At 44.6% G+C, this 16,974-nt stretch overlaps 1 protein-coding gene across 3 annotated transcripts in view; it reads left to right on the top strand.

Moving 5' to 3' along the window:
• The window catches only part of NEXMIF (neurite extension and migration factor), a 255,007-nt gene extending 242,475 nt beyond the window's left edge, over positions 1-12,532 (top strand). For all 3 annotated transcript variants that reach the window (XM_025214451.1, XM_025214452.1, XM_025214450.1), the window contains 2 exons: positions 6,663-10,956; positions 11,569-12,532. In XM_025214451.1, coding sequence (XP_025070236.1) covers positions 6,663-10,956; positions 11,569-11,719 — 4,445 coding nt within the window. In that variant the 3' untranslated portion in view covers positions 11,720-12,532. The remainder of the gene's footprint in view (positions 1-6,662; positions 10,957-11,568) is intronic.
• Positions 12,533-16,974: the final 4,442 nt, after the last annotated feature.

Raw genomic sequence — 16,974 nt, 5'->3', positions numbered from 1 at the left:
TCAGTTCGAACCCGCTCTTCTGTTTCATTTCGTTGAAACAGGTTTGCTGTTTCGCCCATAGGCTGTAATGGGGAAGCTCAAGACAGCCTATAACTTTGTCATTTCTAGCCTGATTTGAATGAAACTCGCAGGAATGGTAGCCCCTTCTGAGGGCATGCAGGCTGCCAAGTTTCAAGGAGATAGGTGCAGGGTTTTGGGAGAAACTGCATCTCAAAGTCTTGAAAGCAAAACTCAGGTCACGTGTATGTGTTAAGCCACAGTGGGGTAAAACCTGCGGGCATGCTAGCCCCTCCTGAGGCCACAAAGCCTGCCACGTTTCAAGAAGATCGGTGCAGGGGTTTGGGGGAAACTGCATGTCAAGCTGAAGACAAATAAAACTTGACATGGGTGACACTGTCTGTGTATTAAGGCGCAGCAGGGTGAAAGCTGGAGGGATGCTAGCCCCTGCTGAGGCCACAAAGCCTGCCAGCTGTCGAGGAGATCGGTGCAGGGGTTTGGGGTTCTGAGGCCCTGCACCTCTGGCTGCTGACAAGCAAAACTTGTGACATGGGTGCTTGTGTAACTGACTGTGTCCGTCTTAGGGCACAGGGGGGTGAATACTGCAGGCCTCCTAGGCACTGCTGCGGTCAGGAAGCCTGCCAGCTGTCAAGGATATATGTGCAGGGGGAGTCTGGGTTCTGGGGCCCTGCACCCCTAGCTGCTGACAGGCAAAACTGGAGCACACAGCTCAGTAACTGACACCAAGGCAGAAAGCAGGGCAGGTCAAACCATGCTGCCTTTTCTGCAGTTTTTCCATCCCTTCCCCAGAGCACTGGGATTGGAAGGGACCTCAGGGAAGGATGACAGTCAATAATGAGAGCACTCCATCCCCCCTCCTTCCCCCTCCCACTCCTTACCTTAGTTTCTGTTTCCCTGCAGGCAAGCCCAGCTTGAGCTTCACAACTCAAAACGTTTCGAAAATTTCAAAACGTTTCAATTCAAGCCTGTTTCAGAGCTCTCTGTTTTGTTTCTATTTCGCTGTTTTGATCTCAGAACGAGCTGAAACGAAACTGCCGGCAAAATTTCACGCAGCCAGTAAATATACCTTCTAATAGAATATGGTCTTGATAGCAGCACTGTGCAGTTCCCAGAAAATCCAGTTTTGAGAATTTGGATGTCATAGGTGCCCATCTAAAATTGGAGACAATGAAAATTGTATCATAGAGTTCACGATTAATGAATGCCTTCTTTAAGACTGTTTCAGTGGTCATTCACAATTCTTTTTCCAAAATCTTGTGACTTACAGGCATATTCCTTTTGTCTTTCCCTTTTTCACACTTGCTGTCAACTCTCAGGTGATTTTTTAGAGGTGGAGTTGAATTGGTTAATTTGCTTTGTAGTTGAGTCATCTGGACCAAAAGACATTTTACCATCCATTTCAGTACCTCCTGGCATACCTCAGAAATGGTTGAAATAAGGAGCTCAGAATTGCATTTTTCTAATCCTAAGGAAGAAAGAAAATCAGCCCAAATTTCATGAAAGTCAGTTCAGCAGCCTTAAAGCTATGCATGTTAAAGCCGGAGTGCATTAAGCATTTCTATTTTGATTTTACAGTGCTCTGAACGTAACATTGTTTGGAATGCTGGGTGCCTGCTGAATCACTTTAGCTTCAGGCTGCTTTCACCTGCTTAAGGCTCTAAAGCTAAAGGTGGCTTCAACCCTTAAGGCTGCCAATAGTATGGAGCTGCCTTAAGCATTTTGGCCTGATTCTGGTCTCACACGATTTTTTTTAACTTGACCTAGGTGCAGAATATTCAATCCAATCCTGCAGTTTTTGGCTTGGGGCCTGAGGTTAGCACTGCAGGTTGTTGGCAAGAACAGCCGCCACAAGCCACTGTTGCCCATATGCATATTTTTGCATGCCAGTGAAACCAGCAAACTAAGGGATCTGCTAACCACGCTGGCACTAGCAGACTGGATTGCTGCACAGATAGTCAGCAGACAGCCCGGGGCATGTAAAGGCTGAAATGTTGTACTCTGTGCTTTTCCCAGTCCCAGAATTTCATCTGCAAGTTTAAATGCCCAAGTGCACAACATGCCTGAAATAAGGCTGCTTTGAAACCTTGGACTTCTTGAATTTTCTGACATGTATGTCCTGGTTTCCCAAACATTAACAGTGCACAGATACATTTTGGTTGGATTTTACCGTGTGTGTGTGTGTGTGTGTGTGTGTGTGTGTGTGTGTGTGTGTGTGTAGAAGCCCCATTAGGGACTAGGCCCATAAATCAGCACAGCTATGTTTTTCCTGTTTTGTAATCAGTGTAAAAGAAATATGCTTGACAAATATGACTGAAATAAAGTGTGGGGGTGCCAGATTTTTTTGTGTTCTCTAGTCCTGTTTAGCTAATGCTTCAGGTTGATTTTACAGTGTTTATCCTCATGCTGGTAGTATGAACTGTTTCTATTAGACTCATAAAATTCTGAAGTCAGTGTTGTCAGCTACTTCTTTTTGTATTTATTAGCCAGAGTGAGTCATATTCTGACACACTTGTTGGCACTGAAGAGATCCTTACTGTCATATAGCCCAGTTGATTGTAGTAGAACTACTGAAGAAGGTAAGATATGACCTGGGATCTGGGTTTTCTGTTTCCCACTGAAAAATGGAAAGAAATGAGGATTTTCCATTTTAACTGAGAAAAACATGATTTCTCATTTTAACAGAGAAACACACGGACTTTCCACTTTTGCAAAGAGCTCTCTGCAGGCTGGCAGAGTTCCAGCCTGCAGGGGAGTGGGAGGAGCGGGGTCAGGCAGGGACCATGTGCATGTATATTGTGGGCAAGCAGTTATTTTGTCTGGAGGGTCGCTTAATGAGTGATGCGCTGTCGAGGGCCTCAAGGGTAGCCCCGTCCCTTGACAGGTGCTCTGCTCCCTGATCACCACCTTGGGACTGGAAGTCCTGCCCCTAAACCCTGACCTTTAATGCCAGAAGTCCCTCCCCTGACAAAAAAATATTTTGTCATGATTTGTGATTGCATAGTATAGCTAGAGATGACTGGATAATAACTCAAAAATAAACTTGTATTTACTCTTGTATATTGTGGGGGGATTTAGTCTGGTATGTTGTGGGGGGGGGGGGGAATGGGGGGGGTGTGGTGGGGTGTATGGGATATGTGTATGTGGGGAGGTTTGCGATGGGGTGTATTTGTGTGTGTGGGGGGCAATAGGGTATGTTGTGGGGTGTATATGTGGGGGGTTGTGGGGTGTGGGTATGTGGGGTGTGAGGGGAGATCCCCCCCTACGCTCTCCCCTATGGCGCACAGGCCCTCTTGGTGGTGGCAGCCGCAGCAGCAATAGGCAGGGGCACTTGGGGCGCTCATGCCCAGTGCAGGTGCTGCCACCAGTGGCATGCGGCTCCAGCCAGCGCTGCACATAGAGTCAAGGAGTGCAGCCAGCCCAGCCGCCTCTATCAAATGGGGTTCCCGCAGTGCGTGTGCAGCTCCCACACTCGCGCCACCAGGGAAAGCCCTGTGATGGAGCCGGCTGCCTCTGCAGCTCCCATAACTCCTCCAGAAGTGGGGGGGAGCCCTGGCCCCTGTTTGCCTGGAGAGTCCCGGGACCTGTGCGGCAGGAAGCGGTGAAGGCAGCTGGCTTCATTGTGGGGGCTTCCCCTGGTGGTGCACAAGTGTGGGAGCTGCGTGCGTGCTGCAGGGAGCCCTGCACAATAGAGGTGGGCTGGCCAGGCTGCGCTCTTTGCCTCCATGTGCAGCACTGGCCAGAGCTACACTCCACCAGCATCACTGCCTGCACTCGGCAGAAGCACCCTGAGTGTCCCTGCCTACTGCTGTTGCTGAAAGTGGGAGCTGCACGCCATGGGTGGGGGGAGTGTGTGGGTGGTCCCCAAGCTCCCTCACACCCACACCTTGCCCACTTGAGCTCTGCACTCCCGCCTCCCCTCTGGGTGCAGGCTTTGTGTGCTGCCAGCCCCAGACTCATGCTTCCTGCACCCACCCAGCTGCAGCCCCACCCCCACCACTTCCCCACCTGGTTCCAAGAGGGACCAGGATGCGTGGGTGCCTTGCTTCCACCCTCATGGGCAGAAGGGCTGAGTGGGGTACAGTTAGTTGGTGGGCAACCATGGGCTGGATGAAATTGCCTGGTGGGCTGGATATGGGCTGCAGGTCATATTTTGCCCATCCTGGAAGTATATGAACATGGCTGCCAGGCAGCCTGGAGAGCAGCTCCCGCAGGTAAGTCTGGCAGGGCGGGGGTTGAGGCCCCCAGAGGGAGGGAGTTGGGCAGGGCTGGGGCTGTTGCCCAGCTGGGATGGTGCATGGGGCTTGGGCCCTGGGGCTAGAATACACAGGAACAGAGCCCTGGCAGCAAGCGGGTCGGGGCCATGGGCAGCTTATCATGGGGTTGAGGGAGGGGCTGACTCCCCGCTGCTGTGTGCACTCCCGGGGGGGGGGCACAGGGGGGAACATGTGCCCTCCAGATCTGTGCGCAGGGCAGGGGTACAGGCAGGCTGCCCACTGCGGGATCAGGCTTCCCGCCCTGCTGCCCTCCCTCTGGGGCCTCCACAGCCTAGCAGGCAGTGCCCAGCATGGCAGGGCAGAGTGGGGAGGGGAAGCTCCATGTCACTGCAAGCCCTGCACCACCCTGGCAAGGTGCCCCCTGCCCACCTGGCAGCAGCAGGGTGCACAACTCTGCACTGCTACCCCCACTGCTACCCCCACTACTGCCAGGTGGGCAGGAGGCACTTTGCCAGGGTGGCATGGGGCTTGCAGATGCAAGGAGGTTCCCTACCCAGCCCCACCCTGCCCTTCTGTGCCAGGTCCTGCCCACTGGCCCACAGAGGCCCTAGAAGGAGGGCAGAAGGGCAGGGAGCCCAAGCACTCCGCGGCCAGCCCACCTCTGTCCCCGCTACAGGCTCCACTCTTGCTGTGCTGTCCACAGGGGATGAGGGGCCAGGCTCCACGCTTTGCTTCCCGCTCGGGCTGCAGCAACCACCACCTCCCGCAGGTGGCAGCCGAGGCTTTTGCCCTGCTGCGGGCGGGGGGCGCGGCACGCAGTGGGGGGCTGCAGACCCAGGTCCCTGGCCACGTAGCCTTGGCAGCTGGGGACCCCCTTTGGCAGGGCTGGGGGAGTAGGGGGCTGTGGGTGGAGGGTGAATGTCACTAGCAGGGCCAGGGGCTCTGCGTGCGGAGAGAGGAGCACCTGCAGGGTTGGGGGGCTGTGGGTGGGGAGTGAGGGGCCTGAACTTGTGTCCTGGTGAGCAAAGAGGGCAGAGGGAGCTCTGATTTTCCATAATAAAAAACCCAAAATAAAATACCAAAGTGTACAGGTACTTAGAATTTATTTTATTATAGTGATTGAGGTGCTTGTAGGTTTCCAAATTGCTTTAAAATTGTAAATATATCAATAAAACATTGTGTTCAGTTGGTACCTATATGTATAGTGGCATTTCATTTTAATTCCGGATTTGGGGTTTTTAGCAGAGATTTTGCAGTTTTTATCAGAAAATTTGCAATTTTTAAACAGAGAAAACCAGAATCTGTGGATATGACTTAGCATAAGGCTATGAGGATCTGGCCCTAAAATAATAGAACAGATCAGCTGATCTGCTTCTCTCTCTCTCTCTCTCTCTCTCTCTCTCTCTCTCTCTCACACACACACACACACACACACACACACACACACACACACACACACACACACACGTATGTATCAGTAGATGTATCTGGATGTGCAAAAACTAAAATCTGTTTAGATTTCAAGGGTCACAGCAGACACTGAGCCACAAGTTAAATGAAAATTAAATGTTATGATTATTTATCATTTTAAAAAATTGTCCTTTCTTTGCAGAGGGGCACTATCAAGTTAAAAACATGTTTAAAATGTCTTATCTGTGTTGTTATATCCATTGCTTTATATTTAATAGCCATTCACAGCAGTTGAAGTAGACTGTAGCCTACAACAGCTTATGCCTCTGAACCGAGTTAGTGTATAAGGTGGTACCATGTCCTGCCTTCTGTGTTTTTGTAAAAGCTTTTTATTGAAGACAGAATGTGGGAAGGATTGCTCCTAAACTCTTAATACAGTTTGCTTATACTTTTTGCATTTTTCTTACCTCACACCATGAAAACAGACTTGGCACGTTTAAAATTAGCATAACTTTCTGACTCTCGGGCATTAACATTATGCAGGTATGTTCCTGCAAGGAAACACAGTTTTAAGAATTGACCTCCAATGGAATTAAGTTTTTCACAGTGGTAATGGGAACATTTCTTTTTGGTTTTTGCTGTTTTACAACAGTTGAGCCAGTTTTGAATGACAGTATCCAGTTATTAGCAAGTATATTAAACAAAAAAAAAAAGAATTGGTTTTAAATATAGCCCTGTCCATGTGCCAGAAGGCTGCAGGGGGGAGGATGTTTGCATTTGTTGTATATCACAAAATTAATTAGACACACAAAATAGTTATTGCAGCCTTGTAGAAAAGATGCTGTTGCTTTGCAAAGAAATGGTTTGTAAAGTCACCAGGTAAATATAAAGGTAAATAGTCACCTAAAATAGCAAGTGAGAAGGGGAAAGGAGTCAGAGTAGATTTCCTGGGTTCTTAAACCAATACTTACTCTCTCTCTCTCTCCCTTCCTCCCTCCCTTTTTCTTTCAATTCCTCCAGCATCACATGACCCAGACAGTGATGAGAAGCCTTGCACTGCTGCAGATGCTGCGGTTACATTTTCAGCCTTGACAATAGCTCAGAAGGAAAATCAAGCGTGCCACCGAGTGCTGCCTCCTTTGACTTTAAAGAAGCCCTGTTTGTTGAGCCCTCCTTCTCCTCTGAGACTCACTGATGTACCTGAGCACGCTTCAGATGACTCCTCCGCGCACGCCATTTCTCTTACATCTTGTGTTACAAAGGGCATGAGCTCCTGGTCTCTGCCAGGCGATTGTGAGAAGGCTCCATTCACAATTATGGAGCCTGGAGGCATGTCAGCTCTGACTGGTGACTGCTTGATGCAGCCGAGCCGGACCTGTCTGGGCTGCTTTATTGAATCAAAGGACGGCATTGATGCAGAGCCGGGAATAAGCTTGAAAGTGGGTGATATAAATAGGGATTATGACACCTGTTCAGTCTCTGATATAGGGATTCACTGCATGAGCACAGGAGAAACCATGAGATACGGAGATCAACTGCTTTCAGACCAGCTTTTAAGCTTCCCTATGCATAAATCGAGGGCAGCAGACAAAAGAGATGCGGAAAAATCTGACAGTGATTCAGAGGACCCCACTCAGAAAAATTATTACGAGGGATTACTATTGGACAAATGCAACGGCGAGGAACCTTTACTAACAAATCCCAACCAGGAATGGGGCTATTTTGAATCTTTCATTAGTGAAAGTAAAATTGAGCTGCTTGACCTTTGCTCCAAAAATGAGCTTTCTGTAAATCTGTTTTCTGAGGAAGATGTGGATAATTACATGTTTGATGATGATGATTCAACCTTGGGAAGTGATGTCTGCTCCTTAAAGATTAGATATGAATCTTTCCAGGACAATGTGAGGGAGAAAACCAACGCCCTGCAAGAGGATGCCCAGTTCAATTTCTTCCCCAGTGTGTTTGGCAACTGCACTAAAAGGGACAGCAGGAGTGCCCTGAAGAGAGGGGCTGGCTGTGGCACTGACCCTTCCCAGTTCAAAACTGAAGAGGGCATCATCTGGGGAGAAGAAGACGAGGATGGGGAGGAGGAAGATGGGGAAGAGGAGGAGAAAGCTGCCTTAAATAAATCTTGCAACAGTACAGAGGTGGTGCAGTACATAGGCCCCAAAAGAAGCCACTTCTTGGACTCTGTGAATTCCACAGAGGACTCTGGGGAGTTCAGTGATGACAGCACCTGCACAGAGTCCTCGTACGATGTGCTGCGGGATATAAAGGACTGTAGCAGGTACCTGTCCAGGGAACATTCCACGTCCTTCATTCAGCAGAACTATGGGCTGCGGGCAAAAAGGAAAGTGCGCTACAGCGATGACTACCTGTATGACGTGGATTCCATCGAGAACGAGAAAAATCTGGACAAGAAAGAGTGGGCTCCTGGTGGGCCCAAAGAAGAGGATGATGATGAGTGGTGCCCAAAGAAAAGGCGGAAAGTTTCTCGCAAGGAGCCGCCAGTGATCATAAAGTACATCATCATTAACAGGTTTAAAGGGGAGAAGCATATGCTGGTGAAGCTCAGTAAAGTCGATGCCAATGAGACAACAGTTACCCTAAATGAGGAACTGCTCAGTAAATATGAAAAACTGGCCCCTTTGAAAGGCTTCTGGCAAGAGAGGCAGCAAAGCCGGCTGGATTTTCTTAGATCATCTCTCTATCACAAACAGAATTTCTATTTAAATGGCTCAGATGCTTCATTCCTTCCTCACCCAAGAAAGCGAAAATGCAAACTAGCAAACCGGCATAGGATTCAAAGAATTAAAGCCATTGAGCAATCAGTGAACAAGCTGGGCTCTTGCTCCTCTGATCAGAAGCAGCCTTGCAGCAGTAAAGAGGATGCAGGCCTGAAAGGGATGCAAGCATTAGCCATAGCTACCCCCGGCTGTGCAAACGGATTACATTTGAATGACATCACAGGCATTGCCTCAGTGAAGTGCAAATCGCAGGAAAGGGAATATAAGGGGACAGAGAGGAAAGTGCTACGCAGAATCAAATTCAAAAGTGAAGCCAGGTTGAAATGCAAGAAAATCAAAGCAGCCGCCAGTACAGCGGAGGTCTCCCCCGCTTTGGAGAATCAGGACTCTGCAGCTAGTTTGAAGGATGAGACTATTCCTTGTGCTTCAGATGGCTCCCATCTTTCTGAGTGCCATGAAGATAAGGCTAATAAAAATTCGACATTTCTAACATCCACCTGTTCTGCAGACAAGCCTCTGCCATCTGCAAATATCACCACCAATGTACCCCTGATCCCCGGAGGGTATCTACAGACTTTGCTAGATGCTTCGGATTTGTCGAGTAACACTGGTATCTCATACTTCACCCAGCATCCCTCGGAGCAGTCGCATTCGCTCCCCAGCATCATTCAGGCAGAAAAGCAGTTCTCTGCTCTGCAGCCTGCCCAGAGCTGCGTGCTGTCCCCGCCTTCAGAATCTGAGCTGCAACAGTCTCCCGGCCACTTAGAAATCGAGCAGGGCAACTTCAGCACCATGTGGCCGGCAAACAAGACCACCGGGGGCAACCATCAGGAATTTGCAAGTGACATGAGGGAGGCGTCTGTGCTGTCAAATGAGTTTGGTGGCTCCGCAGGTGCAGACAACCTCCCAGCCTCTGGATATAGTCAAGTAAATCTGAATAGCAGCAAATTGCTATACCAAAAAAATTATATGCCAGATAACCAACAAGTGCAGTCTGATGATTCTTATCAGTCATGTCATTTTAATAATGGAGAGGGGCGCTTTCATTTCCAGCGAGGTACACTAAGTACAGATGATGGCAGACTCATTAGTTTTGATTCAGTGGGCTCATTGTCAGTTAGTTCTAGCAATTACAGTTCTTTAAGTTTAAAATCTTGTGAAAAGGATGGCGAAGATGATATTAATGATGATTTCTTGGCCCACTGCAGTCCCAAGCTAGTGATCCAGCAAAGCATAGATGAAATAACCCCTTTGAAAGAGTCCACAGACCTTTTAGACATCTCCAACTTCACACCCGATAAGTTCCGTCAGTCATCACTTTCGGAGATGTCTCCTCCAGACACTCCCAACCTTTCCCCTCAGATAACTGGGTCAGACAGCAAACCACTAAGCAATCTGAAAGGTTTCCAGGAGAGCACCCAGACAGCACTAAGCAATTCTGATAAGGTCAAGTGGAACTGTGGGGTCCTTCAGACCCAAGATCAGGCAGATAATGGGTTTTCTTTAAATAATCATCAATTTCAGTTCCATATGTTCAACGACGAAGATTCTGTCAGCCTCCTTGAAAAAAGTCCATGCTTGTCAACATTTAATGAGCCATCTGGTCAAATTAGCACCAATAGCAAAGTGTCAAAATCTAAGAGGAAAAGTTCATCCAGCAAGAATATGGGTACAAACCAAAGCTCTTCCCAGAAAAACACTAGGAAAAAATCTCCCAAAGCCAACAAAGGAACTGATAAACCGCAAGGTAAAAACTCCAGGCAGGCTCCCAAATCAACAAGAAAAGGGAAAAATGCAGCAGGAGTCAATGGTGAAAAAGCTCAAGCAGTTGGCAGCAGGGCAGTCAATCAGTTAAATAATACAGCCTCAACAACAAAGGCACTTGCTGACTGCATTCAGCACTGCAGCCCAACCTCTGTAAAGATAGGGAAGCATAATGGACTATCTGGTGAATGGTCACTGGGAAAAGACAATAGTACAGGCTGGTCTGAAACTAGTATAGGAAACACTAACAACCTCCTTGATGATGATCAAAGGGAATTTGAGGAACCTTCCAATATTTTGTCTAATATTGCATCTGGAATGGCAGATGTTCAGAGATTTATGATGGCCTCAATTGAACCGTTGTGGGGGCCTGTGGGTCATAACAGTGTCCCAGATATATTCCGGTCGCCTGAATCTAACAGCCTGAAATTGAAAACTCTTAAAATTTTGGCAGGGACATCACAGGAGTCCAAGAAAAAGGTGAATGGTAATTCTCCGGGAACTGCAAAGAATCACAAGTCAAGCAACAAGGGCTCAAGCAAAAATAATGGCAAAGCCACAACCTGTGATCCCAATCGCCCCAATTGTTCAACTGGGTATAATACAGACATTCACACTCCCTTTTTTGATAAAAGCTATAGTAACCTGAGCACTTTAGGCAATAATGGACCTACCCATAAAAAGCTGTACCGTCATAAATCAAGTTCTAAATCACTGAGGGATGAGAACTGTAAAGTAAAGCGAACAGACCGTGAACAGACCCATAAGGACCCATCTGTGACAGCTTCTTTTGAAAAACTGAGGTAATGCTGCACCAAACTGGCTGGAATGCACCCTTAACTTTCCTACTACCTGCTAAGCCCGCTGTTCCTCATTTTTTCCTTCCTGAAAGCAAGAGTTGCATGAAAGAGACATTCCCCTTTTACAGTTTTCTTTTTTTTTTTTTAAATGCATGAAAATACTTATTACTTGCAAGCTACCTAAAAGAATGACCAATTTTCTGGCTTGGCTGGGGTTAAAAAACTAACAAGGCTACTCTTTTCTGCTGTTTGGCTTCTTCGGTTTTTAATTACTTATTTATTGAAAAAGAAACCCACAAAACAATTAATTACATGCTCTTTTTAATGATTTTGAAAAGGAGAGACTTTTTTTTGAACATTTTGTAAAAAACAAAAACAAAAAAGAGGTTATGCATCCAAAAGCCAAGATATCGAAACTAAAGGCTCTTTAGTTTGAAAATGAAAACTCATTCATAATTGAGCTTCATGTGGCAATTTTGAGTGCTTTCTAGCCCCCTCTGCTGTTTATATCCTAACCTGCATCATAAAGCTTCATCTACTATAAAGCATATGATCCTATGTGGTGACTCCACACAAGCTAACTAAGATGGCATAAAATGTTTGATTTTTCTGCAGGGAATCAGACTTCATTCTTCTTAAGGCAGAAACAACATTTTTGGTTTTTCCTGTGTTTGAAGAAGAGACTCCTTTTTCTAGAAAGACGTTTGATGTTTGTTTTTTTTGTTTTTTGTTTGTTTCTTTCAAAATATGCCTTGTGGTATGTTGAAATGTAAGTGCTGAAATGAAGAGTTTGAAATTGTGGGAATTTATTATTTGAAAGCAAACCTAATCTGGTATTCTCTGTGAAAGACTGTTTTAAAAGTCATACTGTTGTACAGTAGTTTATGCACTATTGCCCACAACAACAAAAAATTGTGCCAAACTATGAACAAGTGACTGTATTGTACATATTTTTACTTCTCTATCAACATTGGGTTGTGAGTGTTTTCTGCAGCTATGCCTTTTGGTTTTACTATAAACATTCCAGTGATTATGTATTAACCACCCCTATGAAAGCACCTGTAACTCACAATGAAATGATGTTCACTTATACAACTACCAAAAGTTTTATGGACATGACTAAAAGTGTGCCAAATTTACTTACCTCATTTCATGGATTCACCCTGCGGTTTAAAGCTCACAAAGGAAAAAAAAAAGGAACTTTAAAACTGATGCTGGGAAAATGTAATCTCCTCTCTTTAGAAACATAAGCAGAAAAAACCCCCATAATGATGAAATTTTGAGTTTCATTATAGGTGAGAGTTGAAATGTTGGAGGAATTCAGAAAATCACTCAAGGTAAGTTTGACAGGAACTCAAACTGCATTTACAGACTGCAAAACAGCTGCTTTTCAAGTGTCTGTTTTCTTAAAGCAAAATCTGTAGCTGAAGATCATTTGAAGTGCAAAGTTGTATTGCTGATACTTTGTATCTCAGTTTTATATATTTTATAATAACCTGGGATAAATTCTAAAATAGTTATAAAATCAAAACTAATACATTTCATATATTTCTTGCTGTTTATTTTTATTTACGTAATTTCTTAAACATTTTTATGCTGATCCTGTCAAAAGTGCTCTCATATCATTGCTTTGGTGTTTTTCTAAGTGTTTAACCTTGCAATGCCAATATTGTTTGAAAATTTAAAAATGAAAACCATTAATTTTGAATGCAATGATGAATTTTTTGCTTTCACTCCGTACATAACATAAGAGAAAACGGAACTATTTGTGGTCTCACCAAGTCTGGGCCAGATCATAAGCAAGTGGACTTTATTAAGACGGTGATAAGTATTGAATGCTAAACATGTTATCAAAAGGCCTTATTTCTAACCCTACCCACTGCACCCTCACCCTCCAACAACAAAACAAACAAAAATTCACTTATTTTCCTTGTGCAACTGAGAGCCTGTGCATTTTGCTGCTGATTTGTTATGAAACCTTGATATGCAAGAGACCTGCTAACTAGGGAACTTAAGGGAGCGGAGGGAGGTAAGGTTAGGACACACATTATGCAATAGACAATTACAGGTACAAGGAGAGGGGCCTTAAAAGCAATCTAATAGATCACTTTTCAACATACTCATGAGCATAGCGGTGGTGTTTCCAAATAGATTCAGATAGACTTGGAAGTGTTTTCATATAAGAATATTCCTTTCTGTCATAGTAAGGGCAGAATTGGAAGTGGCTTCTCTTTTTTTATATTAAAATTAGCAAAGAGAGATCATTCCCAACTTGAGAGATGTGAAGAATCAGAGATGGGACCGATTTGCAAGCTTCTGACTTGGGTATGTGGTTATGCTGAAGCCACGGCACCACTCCCTGTGTCTTCCTCCTATGGCTACACAGTAGCCTGGGAGTTACTACTGTTTTCAAACAGTGTTAAGTCCTTCTTGGGTAGCAGGAGACGGTGCTACAGCTCACAGCCAGTCCTCTGCCTCAGTGCATCAGGGTGGTAGTAGTGCTCTCCTGCCCAGGCAGTGAGGCAGTCATGTAGAGGGTCCTTTTCAGTCTTGCATTCTTGGAGAGACAGTCTGGACTGATGTAATGACAAAGTAAGGATGGTGTTTTGTATTTATATAGCAATCCAAAATTCATTGCTCCATAAGAAAAAAGTGTTGCTACAATAACTGTGATGTTTAGAGCCACTTCCAATTCTGCACAAGGGGGTGGGAAGGAGGCTGCTTTCACTGCTGTTTTGGATGTTTAGGCTGCTGCTCCTATGGAGCCAGAACAGGCCCAGCTTTAGGAAATAGCAGTTCCCTGCCCTTTGACCCAGAACTGCCATTTGAAAGCACATTTCTGTTGGCCTGCATTGTATTATGTGTGTTTAACATATAATTATGTGACTCATAATAAGGTACATTGTACTGAAACATACAGCAATATATATTGCATTTGAGAAATGTGCAATAGGACATGAATATAGTACATAAAACATATTGACTATTTTGTTGTCTCTTGAAAGCCCATTAATACCCAATTACCATGCATTTCAGTACAGTGTTAATTACAGATGCCATCTGCCTTGACTCACTCTCTCAACCTTCTGTCTCTCATCTCTTTGCCTTCTTTGACTCTGTCACCCCCCTGACTGCACCATAATTTCTTAACACCAAATGCCTGAGAAACAAAAGCCTTCAAGGTGAAATGCTGCCCCAGCTCCCTGCCTGACTCCCCTAGCCCCTACAAAGTCACCCCTAACCAGGCTTCCAAGACCACAGATGTTGGAATTCTCCTTAACCAAATTTCTGACCTCTCTTCTTTTACCTTATCTGCGCACCCACCTGTCACTACCTCGAGAACATTGTCATAACACATCTTTAACTTGTCCCTTGCCAAAAACTCATTCCTGCCTCCACTGCTTCTACTCTTTGCTAGCGCATTTTGCTCTTTCATAGTACTGCTCTTGAAAGGTAACTGTGGCTAGAGTGCCCTCTCAGTCCAGGATTGCCATACCCTCGCCTCTGGCTATTTCTAAATCTCATTGGATTCCCAGAACCTCCACAGGTTCACTTTACTTTCCCATTTTACTCATCCTTCCCTCTTTAGATCCACCCAGACCTCCACTCTCTCTCCTCATGACCCTCTACCATTCTACCCTTATGCATGCTGCCCTCTCTACCTGAGGAGCTCACTTCAAGCCACAAAGCCATTTCCTTATTTTTCAGCCCCCCCTTAAAGTTCCTTTTTCACTGTAGCTTGTTTGACTCTTGCTGTAAAACCATTTTATGATCCTCTGTATGAAGGATTCTATATAAATTGTATGGTATCCTTATTCTCTTGTGATGTACTGTACTGCAAATCTGGCAGATTTCAGTTTTGGTGAGTTATAATCATCAGCTAAATTAGAATACACATAGGGACAACCTAATCAATTTAAAGGACCCGCGCGTGACCTGGCTTAGATCGGAACAAGCTTGGGTCAGTTTAATCTGGCCCAATTTCATTTGCTCTCATTCCAATTCCAAGAATTGTGGTGAGCAAGATTCCTGTGCTGGAAAGAGCTGAGGTAAAGAGAATGCTGCATTTGCTAGTCCTAGTTCTAGCATGAATGTTTGGTGCCTCCTGCAGTTTTAGAGAAATGATCCATTTTCTTTTTGTAAATACACTGTGAGGAATATTTCCTTTACAAGTAAAACCCACCCCCAACAGCCTGATTTTTAAATTAGCATCTCCAAAGCCCATAGTTTTGTTGGAGGTACTTGCATATAGAGGTTTTGTAAATATAAAAAAGATCAAGGATGGGGAATTTGATTAATCACGAAGCATAAAAGAACTGATGTTCACTGCTTGTCCTTCTCTCTCCCTCTTCGTATTTATTTTTTTAGCATAGAACTTTCTTGAATAAGGATCTAGAATTATGAACTAAAACCCTGATTCAGCATGGTTTTTAACCATGTGAAAGCTAATAGGACTATGCCTGTACTTCAGCTTGAGCCTGTGCTTCTACGTCTTGCTGAATCAAGGCTTTAAATAGGGAGAAGAAATTGTCGTGGGTTCAGCTGGTTTATACTTGCTATGTGAAACAGTTGCCACGGGGGTAGTTTTTTATTTAAATGGTCAGGACTGCTGTTGTTTTCTGGCATTGTAGCTCAATCCGCCATGAACCAAAAGAAAGATATTTTTAAGTATTTTAATCCTCCGCCCACTGGGCCAGATTCTTCTTTCACTTAGGCCTCAGTCTTGCAAAGCACTTGAGTGTGAGCAGACCTTGAAGTACATTACCAGATGGGACTGGTTCTAAAAACCTGTTGCACACTTAAAGGAGGTGTAAGTGGTTTGCAGGATCGACGCCTTGCTCAGAGGCATGAATCAGCTGGATTGAGGCCTTGCCATTGCATAGGCAGGTGCAAGGGAGAAGAGAATCCATGCAGTTGGGGCAGGATCAGGCCCTTGGTCTGAATTTCTCAACTCGATGTGTTGGACTTTGCCTGTGCAGGTTCCAGGAAATTTAATGGAAGCTGCAGGGTTCAAGTCACTGCCATCTATTTGAGAATGTGCCTCTATCTTTTCAGTGTATAAAATAATGCAAAAAATGAAGTACAATGTCTGTGGTAGAAGCAAAGCTTTTTCAAATCCGTTTCTCAGGTAAACAAGTGACACTAATGACAATGGAGTAACAGCCATCTAAGAGAATTTGGATCATATAAAGGAGGATGCCCTCAATCTCACAGGATAGTTGGGTTGCTAGACACGTTTACTGAGCCTTTGAATGCTTGGTGCAAAAGGAAACAAGAAGTGAAATTTGTATTCACGGCTACCCTTCGATAGCGAGAAAAATGTACATTTCAAAAGCACAAAGGGAAAACTTAAAAAAAAAAAAAAAAGAAAATATAAAAAAGAAAGATACCAGTTAAACTCCTTTTGTCTTTTACTCCCAGTGGGAAGCAGGGTAGAAATCTAAGGAGATGCTCTGTTTCACTGCCTGCAGCGCTGGCTGTGGACATTTTGACTGCTGCCTACAGAGATTTGAATGTACTGCTCCTTAAGTTAACTTCCATAGAACTAGAGGCACCTCTTTAGTAAGTTGCTACTGCTTTATGGTGCTAAAGAAAACTTTTATTCCCCCCTTAAGCATTTAGGAGATATTAAATGGCCCTTTTTATGAATGTAACATATCCATTTCTGTTTAACATTTTACACTGCAATTTTAACATGTTTGGAAATTATTTGCCTTTTTTCTTTTAGAATAAGCTTTATAAATATTCTGTAGAGTCAATTGAAGTATAATTCTTAAGGATCACTCTAAGACGCCTACAAAATCTTGTATATTTTTAAGTGTGCCAATTTGTAAAATATTTTGTAAGTGTATATTTTTCTTAGAAAAGTGCTGTGAAGTGTTTGTATGTGTGAGGTTTCCCTTTTTTTGCACCTTCGGGTGTTAATAAAAGGATGTATACTTAAAAGTTTCTGGTTTTAAAAACCAAAATACAAAGAAAAAAATTAAACTTTTGTTGGGAATTTTGTAATAAAAAGAAATG

The sequence above is a fragment of the Alligator sinensis genome, unplaced genomic scaffold (assembly GCF_000455745.1).
Source record: "Alligator sinensis unplaced genomic scaffold, ASM45574v1 scaffold1196_1, whole genome shotgun sequence".
Lineage (NCBI taxonomy): Eukaryota > Metazoa > Chordata > Crocodylia > Alligatoridae > Alligator > Alligator sinensis.
This window is presented reverse-complemented; position numbering and strand designations above follow the sequence as displayed.